The 20,210-nt window shown below is 38.8% G+C and overlaps 1 protein-coding gene across 1 annotated transcript in view; it reads left to right on the top strand.

The window, feature by feature from the left end:
- The window catches only part of LOC117528719 (immunoglobulin superfamily member 1-like), a 170,895-nt gene that overhangs the window by 60,450 nt on the left and 90,235 nt on the right, over window positions 1-20,210 (top strand). The window contains exons 2-4 of the mRNA XM_034191355.1: window positions 10,048-10,356; window positions 12,216-12,527; window positions 18,559-18,870. Coding sequence (XP_034047246.1) covers window positions 10,048-10,356; window positions 12,216-12,527; window positions 18,559-18,870 — 933 coding nt within the window. The remainder of the gene's footprint in view (window positions 1-10,047; window positions 10,357-12,215; window positions 12,528-18,558; window positions 18,871-20,210) is intronic.

Below are 20,210 nucleotides of genomic sequence, written 5' to 3' on the forward strand. Positions count from 1 at the left end.
ACAGACTCGGTTTGTTGCGGCCACCTGGGGGGTGTCGGCGGGGTCCTTGGGTCTGAACGGCTTCTGGCTCCGGACCGTTAGCGCTGCTGGGAGCGCACCGTATCACCACCACGCCAGACCGCACACTCTTTTGTTGTTTTGTATCACATCACTGTTATGTATTAAATTCAGTTATCCTTTGTACCGTGCTCTGCTTATTTCATACTGGGTCCTTCAAACGCTGGTCGGTTCTCCGAGCTGCGTCCGACACATAACAGGCAGTATTATTAGACGGCATCGCTTAAATTTTCATTGTTACGCAGATGATACCCAGCTTTACCTATCCATGAAGCCAGAGGACACACACCAATTAGCTAAACTGCAGGATTGTCTTACAGACATAAAGACATGGATGACCTCTAATTTCCTGCTTTTAAACTCAGATAAAACTGAAGTTATTGTACTTGGCCCCACAAATCTTAGAAACATGGTGTCTAACCAGATCCTTACTCTGGATGGCATTACCCTGACCTCTAGTAATACTGTGAGAAATCTTGGAGTCATTTTTGATCAGGATATGTAATTCAATGCGCATATTAAACAAATATGTAGGACTGCTTTTTTGCATTTGCGCAATATCTCTAAAATTAGAAAGGTCTTGTCTCAGAGTGATGCTGAAAAACTAATTCATGCATTTATTTCCTCTAGGCTGGACTATTGTAATTCATTATTATCAGGTTGTCCTAAAAGTTCCCTGAAAAGCCTTCAGTTAATTCAAAATGCTGCAGCTAGAGTACTGACAGGGACTAGAAGGAGAGAGCATATTTCACCCATATTGGCCTCTCTTCATTGGCTTCCTGTTAATTCTAGAATAGAATTTCTTCTTCTTACTTATAAGGTTTTGAATAATCAGGTCCCATCTTATCTTAGGGACCTCATAGTACCATATCACCCCAATAGAGTGCTTCGCTCTCAGACTGCAGGCTTACTTGTAGTTCCTAGGGTTTGTAAGAGTAGAATGGGAGGCAGAGCCTTCAGCTTTCAGGCTCCTCTCCTGTGGAACCTGCTCCCAATTCAGATCAGGGAGACAGACACCCTCTCTACTTTTAAGATTAGGCTTAAAACTTTCCTTTTTGCTAAAGCTTATAGTTAGGGCTGGATCAGGTGACCCTGGACCATCCCTTAGTTATGCTGCTATAGACCTAGACTGCTGGGTGGTTCCCATGATGCACTGAGTGTTTCTTTCTCTTTTTGCTCTGTATGCACCACTCTACATTTAATCATTAGTGATTCATCTCTGCTCCCCTCCACAGCATGTCTTTTTCCTGGTTCTCTCCCTCAGCCCCAACCAGTCCCAGCAGAAGACTGCCCCTCCCTGAGCCTGGTTCTGCTGGAGGTTTCTTCCTGTTAAAAGGGAGTTTTTCCTTCCCACTGTCGCCAAGTGCTTGCTCACAGGGGGTCGTTTTGACCGTTGGATTTTTTCCGTAATTATTGTATGGCCTTGCCTTACAATATAAAGCGCCTTGGGGCAACTGTTTGTTGTGATTTGGTGCTATATAAATAAAATTGATTGATTGATTGATTGATTCATGAAACAATCATATATGAAAATGATTAATTTTATCTCATTATCGTTAGCTTTAGCAAATTGTTAGAAGCATGGTTTGCTTCTTTTGTCACATTTTTTCTTTGACTTTTTTGTATTTATTTATTTATTGCCACAACAAAGAAAATTAATCTTTAAAGTAACAAATGTAAAACAGGTAAATAAATGAATTTTATTACTATTATGCTTTTTCATCTGATGCAAATTCTCAAATCACATTATCATGACGGCTCACATTCAGTTCCACGACAGTGTCAGTGTGTGTTGCCACGCAAAGAGCTCAACTGCACACTGGAAGCAACTTGAGAATTAATGTCTTAACAAATTCAGGCACCTTGATGATTTTCATGTCTGACCAAGATTCAGACTGAAGATCCACCTCTCGAAACACTAGACCAGCTTATTGTACTCCACACTTTTACAACCCCTGGCAAAAATTATGGAATCACCGGCCTCAGATGATGTTCATTCAGTTTAATTTTGTAGAAAAAAAGCAGATCACAGACATGACACAAAACTAAAGTCATTTCAAGTGGCAACTTTCTGGCTTTAAGAAACACTATAAGAAATCAAGAAAAAAAGATTGTGACAGTCAGTAACGGTTACTTTTTTAGACCAAGCAGAGGAAAAAAATATGGAATCACTCAATTCTGAGGAATAAATTATGGAATCACCCTGTAAATTTTCATCCCCCAAACTAACACCTGCATCAAATCAGATCTGCTCGTTGACATTGACCCTATGCCATGACATTGACACTATGTGTCTTTTTGCAAGGAATGTTTTGACAGTTTTTGCTCTATGGCAAGATGCATTATCATCTTGAAAAATGATTTCATCATCCCCAAACATCCTTTCAATTGTCCAAAATATCAACGTAAACTTGTGCATTTATTGATGATGTAATGACAGCCATCTCCCCAGTGCCTTTACCTGACATGCAGCCCCATATCATCAATGACTGTGGAAATTTACATGTTCTCTTCAGGCAGTCATCTTTATAAATCTCATTGGAACGGCACCAAACAAAAGTTCCAGCATCATCACCTTGCCCAATGCAGATTCGAGATTCATCACTGAATATGACTTTCATCCAGTCATCCACAGTCCACGATTGCTTTTCCTTAGCCCATTGTAACCTTGTTTTTTTCTGTTTAGGTGTTAATAATGGCTTTTGTTTAGCTTTTCTGTATGTAAATCCCATTTCCTTTAGGCGGTTTGTTACAGTTCGGTCACAGACGTTGACTCCAGTTTCCTCCCATTCGTTCCTAATTTGTTTTGTTGTGCATTTTTCGATTTTTGAGACATATTGCTTTAAGTTTTCTGTCTTGACGCTTTGATGTCTTCCTTGGTCTACCAGTATGTTTGCCTTTAACAACCTTCCCATGTTGTTTGTATTTGGTCCAGAGTTTAGACACAGCTGACTGTGAACAACCAACATCTTTTGCAACATTGCGTGATGATTTACCCTCTTTTAAGAGTTTGATAATCCTCTCCTTTGTTTCAATTGACATCTCTCGTGTTGGAGCCATGATTCATGTCAGTCCACTTGGTGCAACAGCTCTCCAAGGTGTGCTCACTCCTTTTTAGATGCAGACTAACGAGCAGATCTGATATGATGCAGGTGTTAGTTTTGGGGATGAAAATTTACAGGGTGATTCCATAATTTTTTCCTCAGAATTGAGTGATTCCATATTTTTTTCCTCTGCTTGGTCTAAAAAGTAACCGTTACTGACTGCCACAATCTTTTTTTCTTGATTTCTTATAGTGTTTCTTAAAGCCAGAAAGTTGCCATTTGAAATGACTTTAGTTTTGTGTCATGTCTGTGATCTGCTTTTTTTCTACAAAATTAAACAACTGAATGAACATCCTCCGAGGCCGGTGATTCCATAATTTTTGCCAGGGGCTGTATATCAGATATTTTAAGATCACTGTAGTCCACCCCCAAAACACACACACGCAGCATTTTTAAGAATAAGGAAGTGCTTCTCCAAGGAAAGTATAAATGTTTCTGACTGCTGCAGGCTTTACTTTTCTAGCCTTTGTTACAGCACTGAGATTGAGTGTGTCTCAGCTATGGGGAGAACAAAGGAAATTTTCCTTAATCTGGGTAAGTCATATTTTCCAAGATTTTGAAAATGTTGATTCAGGACTTTGCAAATTATTATTTTATTATTTATTTATTATTATTTTTATCATGAAATTAAAAGTTCTTATATGTTAGAAGACACCAGTACATTAGCTGAGCCATGCTACTTTTTTGCCCCACAGTCTCTCTTCTCCTGATCACATCTTCACTGGTTGCAGGTTAGTCCATGTTACCTCATCAAAAAAAAAAAAAAAAATACATGTGCTATTCATTTCTCTTTGTAAGTCATATAATATATATATATATATATATATATATATATATATATATATATATATATATATATATATATATATATATATATATATATATATATTTTATATATATATATATATATATATATATATATATATACATACATACGAGGTGTATTAGATAAGAAACCGACACTTTTATTTTTTTTTTTAACTATATGGATTTGAATGACGTGCGATTACACCAATCATGCTTCAACCCTCGTGCGCATGCATGAGTTTTTTCACGCGTCGGTGACGTCATTTCCCTGTGGGCAGGCCTTGAGTGAGATCTGGTCCCGCCCTCTCGGCTGAATTCCTTTGTTTCACACGCTGCTCGAGACGGCGCGCGTTGCTTTATCAAAAATTTTTCTGGACCTGTGAGGAATATCGGTTTTCGGTGAAAAGTTTAACGGCTGATGAAAGATTATGGGGTGTTTCTGTCACTGTAAGGACTTCCCACGGAGCTGGACGTCGCGCAGCGCTTCCAGGCGCCGTCGTTGGCCTGTTTCGACCTGAAAACATCCTAATTTAAGGATTAATTCACCCAGGATATCGTGAGAGAACAGAGAAGATTCAGAAGAGGCCGGCATGAGGACTTTATGCGGACATTCCACTGTTTAAGGACATTTTGTAATGAAAGACGTGTGCGCAAATTCGCCGAGTCGTTTCCGTGACGACTCGGCGAATCTGTGTGCGCCGCAACAGGAAAAACACCTCCGTGTTGAAAACCATTTGTAAAATTCAGGCGGCTTTTGATGGCTTTCAACAAGTGAGTCACTGAGAAATTGTTTAACAGCTTGGGCATGTTCCAACTTGCCCGTTAAGGTTTCCAATGGAGGTGTTTTTCTTGTCGCGACCCCCTGCTGTCGGGTCCGGCCCGACATGCGACTCTGCCCGCACGTTCTTTCATTACAAAATGTCCGTTAACAATGGAATGTCCGAATAAACTCCTCATGCCGACTTCTTCTGAAAATTCTCTGTTCTCTGACGACTTACTGGGTCAACAGAGCCTGAAATGTGGAAGTTTTCAACTTGAAACGGCGAGACACTGCCGCCTCGAAGTGCAGATCGCCGTCAGGCGCTGTGGGCCGTCCTTAAAGCGACACTACCAGACCAAAATGTCTCATCAGCCGTTAAAATTTTTACCAAAAACCAGCTGAATTTATCGAATGGTGTCCACTCAGTTGTGCCTTACAGCTTTTGAAAAATTTTTATCAAACAAAGCAGCAGTCTGAGCCATTCCTAAACAATGAAAAATCGACGAGAGGGTGGGCGACTCCTCACTCAAAGACTGCCCACAGGCGAATGACGTAACCGACAGGCGTGAAAAAACTCTTGCATGCCCACGAGGGTTCAAGCATGTCTGATGTAATCACACGTGATTCAAATCCATATGGTTTTTGAAAAAAATAATACGATCGGATACTTTTCTACGAGACCTCGTGTATATATATATATATATTTTTTTTTTTTCTTTTATGTGCTTCATGTATAATAGATGACCAAATCAGAATACTTGGTTCTGTTGATAGTTGAAATCTAAAACAAAAAAATCTAAAACAACCAACATCAGCAATAATACAATATATGACAAAATTAATGGCAAATGTTATGCCATCCCATTATTTAATCTACATACATCTTAGGTGACATTATAGTATAGTGCTGTCAGTATGTACAATGGTAAACCACACCAACAAACATTTAAGGGAGGAGGAAAAATGTTCACTGATATTGTAAAGTTTTATAAAGGTTTTAAAGCCTTTAAACCTTCCTTTTTAGAAAAGCATATATAGACTAAATGCTGTTTGCTATTTTTTAAAAACTTTTTTATACACTGTTTTAAATTGTTGAAATTGCTGTATTTTGTTGTTTTATCTGTTTTCTCTGTTTGCCCTTGTAGCACTTTGAGGTTTGGTATCAAACAAAAAGTGCATTAGAAATAAAATTTATTATTATTATTATTATTATTATTATTATTATTATTAAAGATGAAATAAAAAAAATTGTAGTATTTATTTGTTACAGTTTGGTTTGCATATTTGTGAGAAGCTTTGAACATGGTAATTTTAATAATCATACAATAGAATTGCTGCCGTGCAACAGCATACTAAGGCAACTGCAGATATTTACAAAATAAATAAATACATAAATAAAAGAAAAAAAATTCAAATATAGCAGGGTTACTTCGAAATGTAAACTAAAAAATGTCTTGGGACATTGTGTGAGTCCTAAATTTGGGGGGGGATCTTTTTAAGAAAAAAAAAAACCTTGGAAATTGTCTGAGACTATAAAAGCCATAAATCTGCAAGAAAATTCACAAATTTGAAAAAATAAACAATAAAAATCACAAATGTTTGGGACAAAATTCTGAATTTTGTGTGAAAACGTCAGAAATATGCAAGAAAAAAAGCCCTTATAATCTTATGAGAAAAACAATCTGGCCATTCTCTGAGACAACAAATTAATATATTTGCTCGATCATAAAAAAAGTTACATTAATTGTCATGTTAATGAGGTGTGTGTGTGTGTGTGTGTGTGTGTGTGTGTGTGTGTGTGTGTGTGTGTGTGTGTGTGTGTGTGTGTGTGTGTGTGTGTGTTTGTGTGATACAAAGAGAGAGAGAGGGGAGGGAGAGATATGGATGAGTGCTGTCTGTCATTGTGTGTTTGATGTATAGTGTGTGATACACCTGTAAAGTGGAAATAAATAAATAAAAATTAAAATAAATCCCATTATTTTCCAAGACAGATATATGAAATTAATTTCAAAGAATGAGTTTTTTCTCCAAAAATGTATGACTTTGTGGTTTCAGACAATACTTGAGTTTTATTTGCAAACGTACCAGCATTTTCTCACAAAACTTTTGTCTTACAGATGGATGACATTTTCCTGCAAATTCATGATTTTATAACCTCAGATTTGTGACTTTGTTTACAATTTTCACGTTGCGAAATATAACTAAACAAAAAGCGAACAAAGAAATAATGAGAGATGGAGAGGACCATTCTCAGAGTGAATTTTATTACGCTGACAACTTTGAATTGGAGGAATTAACAGCAAAGGAGTTTGACGTGCACATGCAAAATGAAGACCAACATGATGAAAACACAGCTCCGAACAGCCAAATAATAAACAAATTATTAACCTCTGCTGCTCGAGAAAATATCAGACTGCTTCCTTTTTTGTACGGACCGAGTGCAAGGTTAATATTCCTTTAGAATCTACAACAGAATAGACTGAACAAACTGTAAATCACTGTAAACCACTGCAGTCAGCATTCACATGGCCAAATGAAATACTCTGCTGCCATGTAGTGGCAATATGGTTTAACTTCACGAATGCAATTTGCAAACCAGCAGTCAATTTTCAATCCTTTACCCACGAAATAATCATCTGCATGAAGGCTAATGTGCATAGATAACATCTGAAAGATTTACTAGCCTTCATTTCATTTCCGTTTATTTATATAGCGCCAAATCACAACAAAATTGCCTCAAGGCGCTTCACACAAGTAAGGTCTAACCTTACCATCCCCTAGAGCAAGCAACACAGGCAACAGTGTAAAGGAAAAACTCCCTCTGATGATTTGAGGAAGAAACCTCAAGCAGAACGTACTCCATAAATATCTAAACAGCATCAGAAAAAAGGCACAGATTGAAAGCTTACCAGCTAACGACTGGACCATCTGTTAGCGAGTTCTTCATGGAGGTGAAGAAAGCAAACAGGAAACGACTCGGCGAATTTGCGCACACGTCTTTCATTAAAAAATGTCCTTAAACAGTGGAATGTCCGCATAAAGTCCTCATGCCGGCCTCTTCTTCTCTGCCTTAAATTAGGATGTTTTCAGGTCGAAACAGGCCGACGATGGCGCCTGGACGTCCCGCTCTGTGGGAAGTCCTTACACCGACAGAAACACCCCATAATCTCTCATCAGCCATTAAACTTTTCACCGAAAACCAGCTGAATTTCTCGAATAGTGTCCACTCGGATATTCCTCACAGGTCCAGAAAAATTTTGATAAAGCAACGCGCGCTGTCTCGAGCAGCGTGTGAAACAAAGGAATTCAGCCAAGAGGGCGGGACCACATCTCACTCAAGGCCTGCCCACAGGGAAATGACGTCACCGACACACGTGAAAAAACTCACGCATGCGCACGAGGGTTCAAGCATGATTGGTGTAATCGCATGTCATTCAAATCCATATAGTTAAAAAAAAATAAAAGGGTCGGTTTATTGTCTAATAGACCTCGTACACTCTATTATAGAGTGAAATCAGCTCTAGCGTCTTGTCAAATCAAGTGTTTCTACTCCATTAAGAGTTGATTTTACACTGTGATAGAGTTGATTTAGTTGATTTAACTCTATTTAGACGGGGACCAAATATTATCCCAGCAGAGTCAATTTCACTCTGCAAAATTTACTTTGTGCTGTGCATAATATCTGTCATGAACACTGGATAAGATGCAGTGAACTCTGAAAACAATGTGGATGCTGATTCAAGTTTTGTCATCATTTCAAGGCGGCAAGTTTTTTTTTTTTTTTTTTTTTTTTTTGGTCGTTAAGTCCACCAACGAAGTTGGAGGAGGTTATGTTTTGCCTGTTTGTTTATCTACTTGTGAACAGCCTGGAGCCCACAATTTTTCATATATCATTTACTAAAGATTCATATCCTGATAGGCAAGAACAGATTAAATTTTCTAGGTCAAAGTCAGGAAAAATCTTGTAAAATTGCAAAAATCCCCATCCCTTAACATTGAATGAGTTTTCAAAAAGTCATAACTCTGTCAAAAAAAGATCAAAGTTCTTTCATATTTGTTAGGTAGGATGGTATCCTTTATCGACTGACAAAGTTCAATCTTGATCTGATCCAGATTGCAAATTTTGTGGCCATTTAAATTGAACATTTAAAACCCCATTTAATGTATATTTGTCATTATATCTTAGTGGTGTCCAAAGTATTCCAGAAAGAGCCAAGAGGGTGCAGCTTTTCTTTACAGCCACTGACTCCAGCAGGTGATTTCAGTGATTAACATCACTTTGGGCAGATGGTATGAGTTCCTCAGTGAAATCACCTGGTGGAGTCAGTAGCTGCAAAGAAAAGCTGAACCCTCTTGGCCCTTTCTGGTATATCTTTGGACCCCACCCAAGCACTCTCATATTTGAAAGTTAGGTGCAGACTGGCGCTCAGTATCAGCTGGCAAAGTTTGATCTGGATCTAATACGGATTGTGGATTTTGTGGACATTTCAATTTAACACTGAAAAGCCCTTTTGGTGTACATTTTGCATTATATCTCAATCAAAAGTGCCTCAATCACTCTCATTTGAGACAAGGAGGTGAAAACTGGCACTTTTAAAGAATAGACTAAGCTTGATCCACATCTTGATCCATATTGTGGCTTTAGCGGATGTTTGATTTTAACATTGAAAAGCCCTTTTGTTTTATATTTTATATTAAATTGTAGCTTATGAAAAGCCACTTCTAACAGGACTTTGAATTTTTTTTCCAAGGTAAAAATTTGTGGAATTGGAAACTAGTTTTGGCCCTGGCTTGTGCTCTTATGGGCACAGTGCTCAAGTTTTGCTTTTTTTTTTTTTATTTATTTATTTTTTTTAACCTGAGACAATCTAAAAGTCTTTTTTTTTCTTTTTTTTAACCTGAGACAATCTAAAAGTCTTTTTTTTTTTGCACTACCTATATAAAATATATGACAAAACATTTGTCATATCTGTTCCTTCCACTTATGTTCCCACTTTTTTGTTTTTGCATTTCATCAGACAACTTAAAAATAGTATTCTTGTTGTTGATATTATGTTTGTATTGTTCCTATCTATTTTTAAAACATGACTCTTCTTGTTTTTTTTTTCAGAAAACATTTAAAGAGCAGATTGTTTTAATTTGTCCTCAAATATTCTGAAAATTTATGTAATTGAATGTTTCATTGTTTAATAGTCTTTCAGAGTAATTTAAAATCAGAATAAGCAGATGAAAGTCAATCAAAGCATTTTTATGCATTTAATTCCAAAAACTGTATGTGCATATGGCACTGTCATTGTGCCTTCTTTGTCCTTTTCACAGCTACTCCGATCAGATTAGTTGGCTCAAATCAGTGTTCCGGAAGAGTTGAAATCTATTCTGGGCTCAGCTGGGGAACCGTCTGTGATGACAACTGGGACATGCAGGATGCTGAAGTGGTCTGCAGACAGTTGAATTGTGGGTCGGCACTAAGAGCCACACCAGAAGCCAGCTTTGGTCAAGGAAGAGGTGAGATCTGGCTTGATGATGTCGGCTGTACAGGAAGTGAAAATTCTCTGGATGAGTGCTCACACGCTGGATTTGGGGAACACAACTGTAACCATGGTGAAGATGCTGGTGTCATTTGTGCAGGTGAGGAGAATTAAAAATCACTTACATTGTTGGAAACAGTGCTAAACACCCTTTTTGCGCTTTTTGATGTCCATATCATCCACTATCATGTATTTTTACCTCCTGACTACCAGGACCAACAGCTGAGTGGATCCTTGTCATTTGATTGGTGCTTTGTCTGTCACATGACATGGATTATTCATCCCATTTGTGTTGCATTGCATTTAGTGCACAAATATGGTTCCATTTACTGTGCAAATTTGGTTTCATACATTTTGCACCATTGCACGCTGCGAAACCCACCCACACACACACTGGGGGGTGGAGGGGGATGTTTAGCTAAACATGGCAGAGTTTGGTTTGCTGACGGATGACAAGTTGAACAAACTAATTGACGATGCTAATTCTTTTAACACACAAACACACAAAACAAATCCACTACTAGAGGCATGAAGAGCTGTTTTTTTTTTTTTTTTTTTTTTTCTGGACCAAGGACACAATTTGGCAGGCAGGCCAGTCTAGTACCCGCACTCTTTTACTACAAAGCCACGCTGTTGTAACACGTGCAGAATGTGGCTTGGCATTGTCTTGCTGAAATAAGCAGGGACGTCCCTGAAAAAGACGTTGTTTGGATGGCAGCATGTGTTGCTCCAAAACCTGGATGTACCTTTCAGCATTGATGGTGCCATCACAGATGTGTAAGTTGTCCATGCCATGGGCACTAACACACCCCCATACCATCACAGATGCTGGCTTTTGAACTTTGCGCTGGTAACAATCTGGATGGTCTTTTTCCTCTTGTCCAGAGGACACGTCATCCATGATTTCCAAAAACAACTTGAAACATGGACTCATCAGACCACAGCACACTTTTCCACTTTGCGTCTGTCCATTTCAAATGAGCTTGGGCCCAGAGAAGCCGGCTGCGTTTCTGGATGTTGTTGATGTTTGGCTTTCACTTTGCATGGTAGAGTTTTAACTTGCACTTGTAGATGTAGCGACAAACTGTGTTAACTGACAATGGTTTTCTGAAGTGTTCCTGAGCCCACGCGGTAAGATCCTTTACACAATGATGTCAGTTTTTAATGCAGTGCCACCTGAGGGATTGAAGGTCACAGGCATTCAATGCTGGTTTTCGGCCTTGCCGCTTACGTGTAGAAAATTCTCCAGATTCTCTGAATGTTCTAATTATATTATGGACTGTAGATGATGGAATCCCTAAATTCCTTGCAACTGAACATTGAGAAACATTGTTCTTAAACTGTTGGACTATTTTTTTCATGCAGTTGTTCACAAAGCGGTGATCCTCGCCCCATCTTTGCTTGTGAACGGCTGAGACTTTTGGGGATGCTCCTTTAATACCCAATCATGCGTGTCCTCAGTTCCCAAATGCTTATTGAGTGTTGTTAGAAGAAAAGGTGATGTAACACAGTGGTAAACATACACTGTCCCAGATTTTTTGAAACATGTTGCAGGTCTCATTTCAAAATGAGCAAATATTTGCACAAAAACAATAACGTTTATCAGTCTGAACATTAAATATCTTGTCTTTGTGGTGTATTCAATTGAATATAGGTTGAAGAGGATTTGCAAATCATTGTATTCTGTTTTTATTTACATTTCACACAATGTCCCAACTTCATTGGAATCGGGGTTGTACTCACCGGTGCAGTTCAAACATGGATGCTATGTTCAGATGTACTTGGAGAGTGGGGCAAAGGTGGGCTGGCACCAGGGAATTTACCATGAGGCAACCATATGATGAACCATGAGCACCACTGTGCATGCAAATTCCACACAGAAAGGTTCCAGGGGAGAAAAAACAAACAAACATTGTCTGTACATGGGTTGTCAGTGTGTCTTCTGTGTTCTCTTCGCAGATGGTCAGATCAGATTAGCTGGCGGATCTAATCGCTGCTCTGGAAGAGTCGAAGTCTACAATAACAACATTTGGGGAACCGTCTGTGATGATTTGTGGGATATGCAGGATGCTGAAGTAGTTTGCCGACAGTTGCATTGTGGGTCGCCACAGAGAGCCACAATAGGTGCCAGCTTCGGTGAAGGAAGTGATCAGATCTGGCTTGATGATGTTGACTGTAGAGGAAGTGAAAGTTCTCTCGCTGAGTGCAGACATCGAGGATTTGGGGAACACAACTGTGGACACAGAGAAGATGCTGGTGTAGTCTGTTCGGGTGAGGAGTTTTAAATCACTGGCATTCCTTGAAACAATGTTCAATCTTTTTAATAGTTGTATAATCATGTTTTCTGTGCACCATTTTACCTTTAACATGAGAAACGACGCGATGACAGGGAAACAGGCGGAAATCGTCTTGTGAAGATGTTTGAAATCTTTCTGCGTGATTATCTTGCACAATTATACATTTCATCTCATAGACACAATCCCTCACTTCTGCTTGATCCTTGAAATCTTATGACGCATCCAAACCTACCCGATTTGGTTTCCACTTTTGAACTCTTCCGTTTTGTCCAGGAGGTGTGCAGGCTGTCCACACTCACAACCAAACAGCTGATTTTTTTGTCCAATCAAAAAAGGCAGCCTTGGTTTAGCTCAAAATGAACCATGTGCAACAAGTAGATAATTTATATAGTTGGTGCTATATAAATTAATAAATTGAAATTAAAGTAACTTATCTTTGTGGCTCCAGTGGGGTTTGAGAACAAAACCGTTCACTTTTGCAGATCAGTGCACTACCAGATCAGCCAAAGAGGAACACATTTCAATAGGTAGTTCACCTTACTGCAGATAACTAAGCGACATATCTTTGGTCTTCTTCAGATTTATGTGCATATACGTACAATTTGATTCGATGTTGTAAGTCTGAACAGTCAAAAGTTGCATGAAATCCAATTTTTCCAAATCTCTTTCAAGCCTCAATTGTAGGTAGTTTGAGATGCAATTTAAATTCCATTTTTGAAAATTAGTTTTCTTACATCATTGAGTTTTCATGCCACATACACTGAACAACAGTATAAACACAACACTTTTGTTTTTGCTCCCACTTTTCATTAGCTGAACTCTCAAAGATCTATAACATCTTCTATATACACAAAAGATGTATTTCTCTCTAATATTGTTCACAAATCTGTGTTAATGAGCACTTCTCCTTTGCTGAGAAATCTATCCCACCTCACAGGTGTGGCATATCAAGATGCTGATTAAACAGCATGATTATTGCACAATTGTGTGACACAATAAAGTCAGTCAAAAGTTAATGGGAGTGATTAGGAGGAAAATGCAGGACAGGTGAAGAGGAAGGATCTGGAATGGAGCGTGGCAAGCAGGAGGGAGGACGGGAGGGAAACGCCTAAACCAAACACCAGACAAGAAAAATCCCTAACGCAAAACCCAAGCAACAACAAACCAACAGAACAATAATAAAACTACCAATAAACCCCACAAGCCCATAACAGGCGGCAATAGAGGAAAAAGCCACTCTGCACATTATTCTGATCTTTTAAGAAATCCAGCAGCTAACTTTGAGTAAAATGTTGGAAGATCTCAGGTGGCCTTAGCTCAGCGTGACACACTTAACCAGATGTGGTACTGGTCACTACCCTGAGAAGACCTTGGAATTAAAGAATTACTGTCTCTACGTTTTTTTTTTCCTTTTGTTGTAACGTAGCAGGTGGCTTACAAAAATACCTTAAAATTTAAATGTTGTTTGACCAGTGAACAGTTAACTTGACAAAGTGAGTCAGTGCTTTTGAAAAAAATTCCTACATAGGGTGTTGGATTATTTGTGGGTTGGTTCAAATTAATCAAATTAGAATTCAGGAGGAAGAACATCTGAGAAAACAAAAAGAAAATAAACACATAATTAACTCTTTGATTAACAATTATTTTAACTAAACTGAGATCCTTAGGAATCACTGTTGCATAGTGTCTACTTGGTTAATACACCGTATTCTGTCACATTTCATGTCCATGAATTGAGTCAGTCTAGTCTCACACATAATTATTTAACAGAAGGAGGAAGAAGGAAAAAGAAAAAAAAAATATAAATACGATTCCTTTTTGTACAGTTCATGTGAGTGATTACCCACAATGTGCAGTAGCAACCCAGTCTCACGGCAGTTCACGGTGGCATTACGAAAAGTACATTAATCTATGGGTTTGTCATGGGGGCACGAAAACGGGGCACTATAAGTGACAGGGCACAAATTAATTTTGTGACAGTGGCACGAAATGTGGGGTAACAGGGGTATGGGGAGTTATGTTTAGGTTTAGGGGAGGAGACAAACTTATTGCTATGGTTATAGTTACAGTTACGAGAAGGGGGAGGATTATAAATAGCAAAATGAAAAAAACAAAAGCGTCACGAAAATGGGGTGCTTTTCATGACGGGAGCATGAAAAAAACATGATGCATGTCCCATTGAGTTTATTTGTGTTTTTTTTTTTTCTGGCTTTTGTGTGATTAGTGGCAGGAAACTGTCAGCTGAGGTGTTCTGGATACCTTTGATATCCTGAAATAAAAGGGGAACTGGTATTTTACACAATGGCTGAACTGATCAGGACCTCTGATACGAAGAAGGGTGCAGAAGTGTTTTTTATTTTTTATTTTTTAATCAATCTTGATTTACAGCACAGGGGTTTACGGCATTGATGTAAAATTTATAAACTACATTCCACTTGGCAGTCCTGCGTAATTTTCAAAAGTCTTAGTTCCTTGAGGAAGACCAGTTATTCTTGCTACACTTATCAAATTCATCATCACATTTGAATACATTCCTTTCTGAAAACTTAAAATCTTGGTGTAGATTTTTAATGATACTTTAGTTTATGGGTTCTTTAATAGATATCAACATATAGTATCTAAGTTTGGGGTTTCTATTAGATAGCATATTGAATATGTATTTTGTCTTCCTATAGTAAGCTAGCAGGGTGAACCTTAGATAGATACCTAAAATGTATTACATCATAGCTTCTGTTTCTATAACAAAATAACCATAGTTATAGCTTAGCCTACTGGCTATAATTTAATTTTACTACTAGTCTACAGACTAGGTATATGTATCAGGGCTGGATCCAGAGTGAAACTCTGACAGACACGTTTTTGTCCAATGATAAAATAAAAATCGTACACGTCTTGTTATTCAATAATCTTCATTCTTTTATTCGTGTGCAACATACACGGTCACACTTCTTTTAATATATTTATTATACTTCATCAACCATAGTGAACACTATAACAAAAATTGACTGCAAACAGGATCAAATTTATTGCTAAAATCTTTCAATTATACCTGAATCTATATATGATTTTTTTTCAATTGATAAAATCAATAAAAAGATGACTGCATATATTCTTAATAATAATATATTGAGATACAAACAGTTCACAGAAGACATTTTCCATTGATACCGATCAAAATTAGAAACAGTCCAGCAGGTAACAATATTCATCATGTCCATGACTAAATATACTAAAACAAATACATCACAATTGTACACATATCAAAATTGTGATATGTGTACAATAGTGATGTATTTGTTTTAGCATATTTAGATTTTGTTGTGATTTGGCGCTTTGAAATTGAATTGAAATTGAACATTTTATTGAGTCTTAAAGTAAATAAATATGAAATTGGTCACTGGATCCTTAAACTTTGGACATAATAAACTCTACATGGTGGATCCTTGATCTCTGGACATAAATAGGAATAAACAAAATCTGTAGTTTTTGTCAAAAGCATTTCCTTTCAGACATTATGAATGAATGTCTTTCCATATATCTGATCTGAGCTCTTACAGCGTCTGTGCCACACTTCAGGATGTAATTTGTAAAGAAATACAGCATGTCTCATTTTGGGAGGAAAAAAAAATGTTTTAGTTGATTATAGTTTCTTGTCTGTATTACGTTTGTAAGAGGTGTCATTTTATTTAAAGTGGCAATACATTTTGAAGTTATTAATACCGACTGGACTCTGTCTCGGCAGAGAGCCGCGCAGCATTTGGAGCTGTGACAATGGAACAGAGGACAATTCTCGTTTCTTGACTGCAACAAGACAAGACTCCCAGTTAGTGACTTTAATCCACACAATAGTGACTCACGGTATTTTAATGGCTTTGAGAGGGGTTAAGAAGCAGACTTGCTGTTTCTGAAGAGCAGCAAATCAAAGAAAAAATGAGTTAGTGGATCGAAGCATTGCTTCAATGGTTCACGCTTCAAACTGGAGTTGCACTGCAGAAACGGTTGATTACAGAGCCGCTGCAGACCAAACCCTGAATATCCAACTTTATTTGTACGTCCGTATGACTCTGAAACTCGGAAAAAGCTGTATAATTTACGGACAATCCGTATAGGTTGACATGTATGGTCGGAAAACCATCAAAAATGTAATTTCAGACTCACTGTTGGGAAGGTGTCATGACACGGACCCACAACAGGGGGCGCTAAAGGAACGGACAATGGATAAGCCAACCAGTAATAATTTAATGTTGTGAAAACACACAACGGAATACAGACAGAGATATGGATTGCCAATGAGACACCAGGTGACGTGTGGGCAGGCTCGAAGATAGGAGGCCTCTGGCGAGAGATGAGCTGATTCCCACACAGCTTCCACCACCAGCGGGCCTGAAGAACACCGGAGCCGCCAAGTCCCGAGTCCCCAGGTGGCCTCTGCCTTCGGCTGTCGACCCTGGTACTGCTGGCAGAGAACAGAGAAAATCCAGGTGAGTGTGAATCCGCACACTCAGTAGTCCACTCACAGTCAATGTTCTTTAAGGAGGGAGCACCTCCACCTCCAATCACACACTCGTGCAGCTCCTGTGTAACCACTTATCTGCTATGGAGCGTGATGCGAAGTCGTCACGGTCACACTCTTACTCCAGCTCGGATAAGTACACCACAGGGCAAACGGCTGCAAAGAAGAGTTTAGTTAGCAGAGAAAATTACCACAGAGAGGGTTACCTCTTGGTTGCTGATTTCTCGGCGGGGAGGTGGAGTTGTAGTCTGGCTTTTATGGTGATGTGGTGAATGAGTGACAGCTGGTGCAGATGATGAATGACAGCTGTCACTCTCCGTTGCTCCGACGCCCTCTCGTGCTTGAAGCCCGCACTCCAAGCAGGGCGCCATCTGGTGGTGGTGGGCTAGCAGTACCTCCTCTTCTGGCGGCCCACACAACACTCACACTCACTTTTATTGTCAGTTGACCCTTACAGGCAGAATGAAATGCAATTTCTCCAGGTCTTGGTGTAGTTAACTGGGACATTTTGTTTTTACCTAACCTCTTGTATAAACTTTAGCAATATAAACTTTTGCTATGTACAACATGTGCACCCCTGTGGCCATAGAATATATATACAAGGCACAGGGTCGGCAGCAGCAGCAGCAGCATTAGAGTATTAAAAAGGTGACAATGTGCATGTAGTGCAATGTTCACAGTTTGGTGGTGGATGTTGAACTGTTCAACAGTCTGACAGCATTCGGGTAGAAGCTGTTTTTCATTTCAGTCATCACAGAATGCCTTTCAAACACACTATTGTCTGAAAACTATTTATAAACCACTCACCGTTTCTTGATGAAATAAGCGCCTCCTTGCACAACTTTTTCCTGGATGCCATGATCATCGACTTGACTGGACTGACCCTATGTTTGTTTGATCCGGTTTGAATTTTCCTGTGTACACCTGCGTGGTGCATTGTGGGATCAAATCAAAAGCTGTGTTCACCGTGGGACACGTTCGGCACTATTCGTGATTTTTTTTTTTACCGATGTCGAACAATGCGTAAAAAAATCTGACCGATGCAAATGCATCGGTCCAAACCGGTCTGGATCTGGGCCTGCGTATAATACAGTCTTCTGCTATATGAATATTTAGGTTTTTATAAGCTAACACCTATAATATTATGTAGTAACTATATTTCTTGTATATGTTGTTTATTACCCTTATTGTGTATATATCACTTAAATACATGATGTCCTTTTTCTTGAGCTGCTTGTGTGGGTAGGGAGAGTTCCCATGGGATAAAAAAGCTTTTCAACCTACCATCCCTGGTTCTCAAGACCAGGCAGCTAAGTGGCTCTACTCTTCTTCTTTTTTGTACATATTTAGATTTACGATAGTACACACTACTACAGTTGTACCTTAGAATTGGAATGTATTATAGAAGACATACCTTGTTGAATTTTCATGCAAGGAGAAAACACGTTCAACACATATAACACTGTTATATGCATGTTGTCTGTTTCCACAGATGTTCAGATCAGATTAGCTGGCGGCTCAAATCGCTGTTCTGGAAGAGTTGAAGTCTATAATAATAACTCGTGGGGAACCATCTGTGATGACGGCTGGGACATACAGGATGCTGAAGTGATTTGTCGACAACTGAGTTGTGGGACGGCACAGAATGCAAAAACAGGGGCCAGCTTTGGTCAAGGAAGTGGTCCGATCTGGCTTGATGATGTTAGCTGCACAGGAAGTGAAAATTCTCTGGCTGATTGCAGCCACAGAAAATTTGGGGAACACAACTGTAACCACGGTGAAGATGCTGGTGTTATCTGTTCAGGTGAGGAGTACATTGTGTAAAATAATGTTTCATATTTCTCTGCTGTTTTTAAACACCTATATCATCCACTTTTATAAATTAAATGTAAATAGGCACAATCCCTTGCTTCTGTTTCAACCTTAAAATTTTAAGGTGACTTCATACTGACCAGATATGGTTTGGATTTTAAGACTCTTCAGTTTGGGAGTTTTCAGTGTTGTGGAGGCCGAACAGCAGTCAGGATCGAACAACAGATTTGTTTCCAACCAAAACAGATTCTCTCATTTCATGCTGAAACTGGATTAGTTTTCAATGTCAAATCATTTATTTGATTGATAAAGTTCCATGAAAGTCTTGTCACTCCTCTTATTGTTCACTCCCAAACTGGATTGCACTCATCTACTTTTTTCCTGTTGGCAACAACACAACTTTGCACAAGCTGTTCATTTAATGAATTAGATCTCGTCTGGCATATTGAACATGAAATTGCTGCTTCTGATAATAAACACATTATAATATGATTACAATGGCAACAAAAATGAACTTCCAAACTCACAAACATAATTCAACTCATAACACTCTTTGAAATGACAACACTCTAACATCAGACACACGTCGGTCCACTAAATTGCTGGCATACGCAGGCTGTTTACCTTTCAAGTGACCGAGTGGGGTCATTTATGACCTCAGCCAAATATTGGACACCATTGTGATATTTTCAATTAGACAACCAGAACCAAAATATGTCCTACCATGAATTTGTCAGTCTACTTGTCCTACACACCTTTTGTTTGTTTGTTTGTTTATTTTTGCAGGAAATGTCCGTTAGTGCTGAAAAGATAATGGAAAGTTAGGTGGGATCATTCCTGACCCCAGCCAAATAATTATATGTGCCATAGAGATATTTTTAAACAGAAAATTTTAGTTTGTCAGTCTACTTCCACAGCTATTTATTTAATTTATTTAGTTTGCAGGAATTGTCCAATTGGTGTGACAAGCATAATGAAACTTGGGCCCCTTCACACATAGTGCGAATTTGGTCAATTTGCACATAAAGTGTGCATGAAACAGGAATCGTGTGCAAAATGTGTAAAACTGTAGCTGCTTCATACAGCTGTTGCTACAACTATTTGCACACATCAGCAGCTGAAAGACAGAGTGTGCGCTGTGCGAGTCCATCAATCCTTCTCGCGGCAGGTGTCGGCCAAATTCCAGGTGACACGCACGAACATCTAACACCTCTCGTTTGGAACTTAGAAAATGTGTGGCCATTCACACCATAGTCACGAAAACAGTCACCAGATGATCACTGTGAGCTGGATATGAAATTTGTCTAAGTGCCCCGCGACTGTAAAGTTGCC

The sequence above is a fragment of the Thalassophryne amazonica genome, chromosome 16 (genome assembly GCF_902500255.1).
Source record: "Thalassophryne amazonica chromosome 16, fThaAma1.1, whole genome shotgun sequence".
Classification (NCBI taxonomy): Eukaryota; Metazoa; Chordata; class Actinopteri; order Batrachoidiformes; family Batrachoididae; genus Thalassophryne; species Thalassophryne amazonica.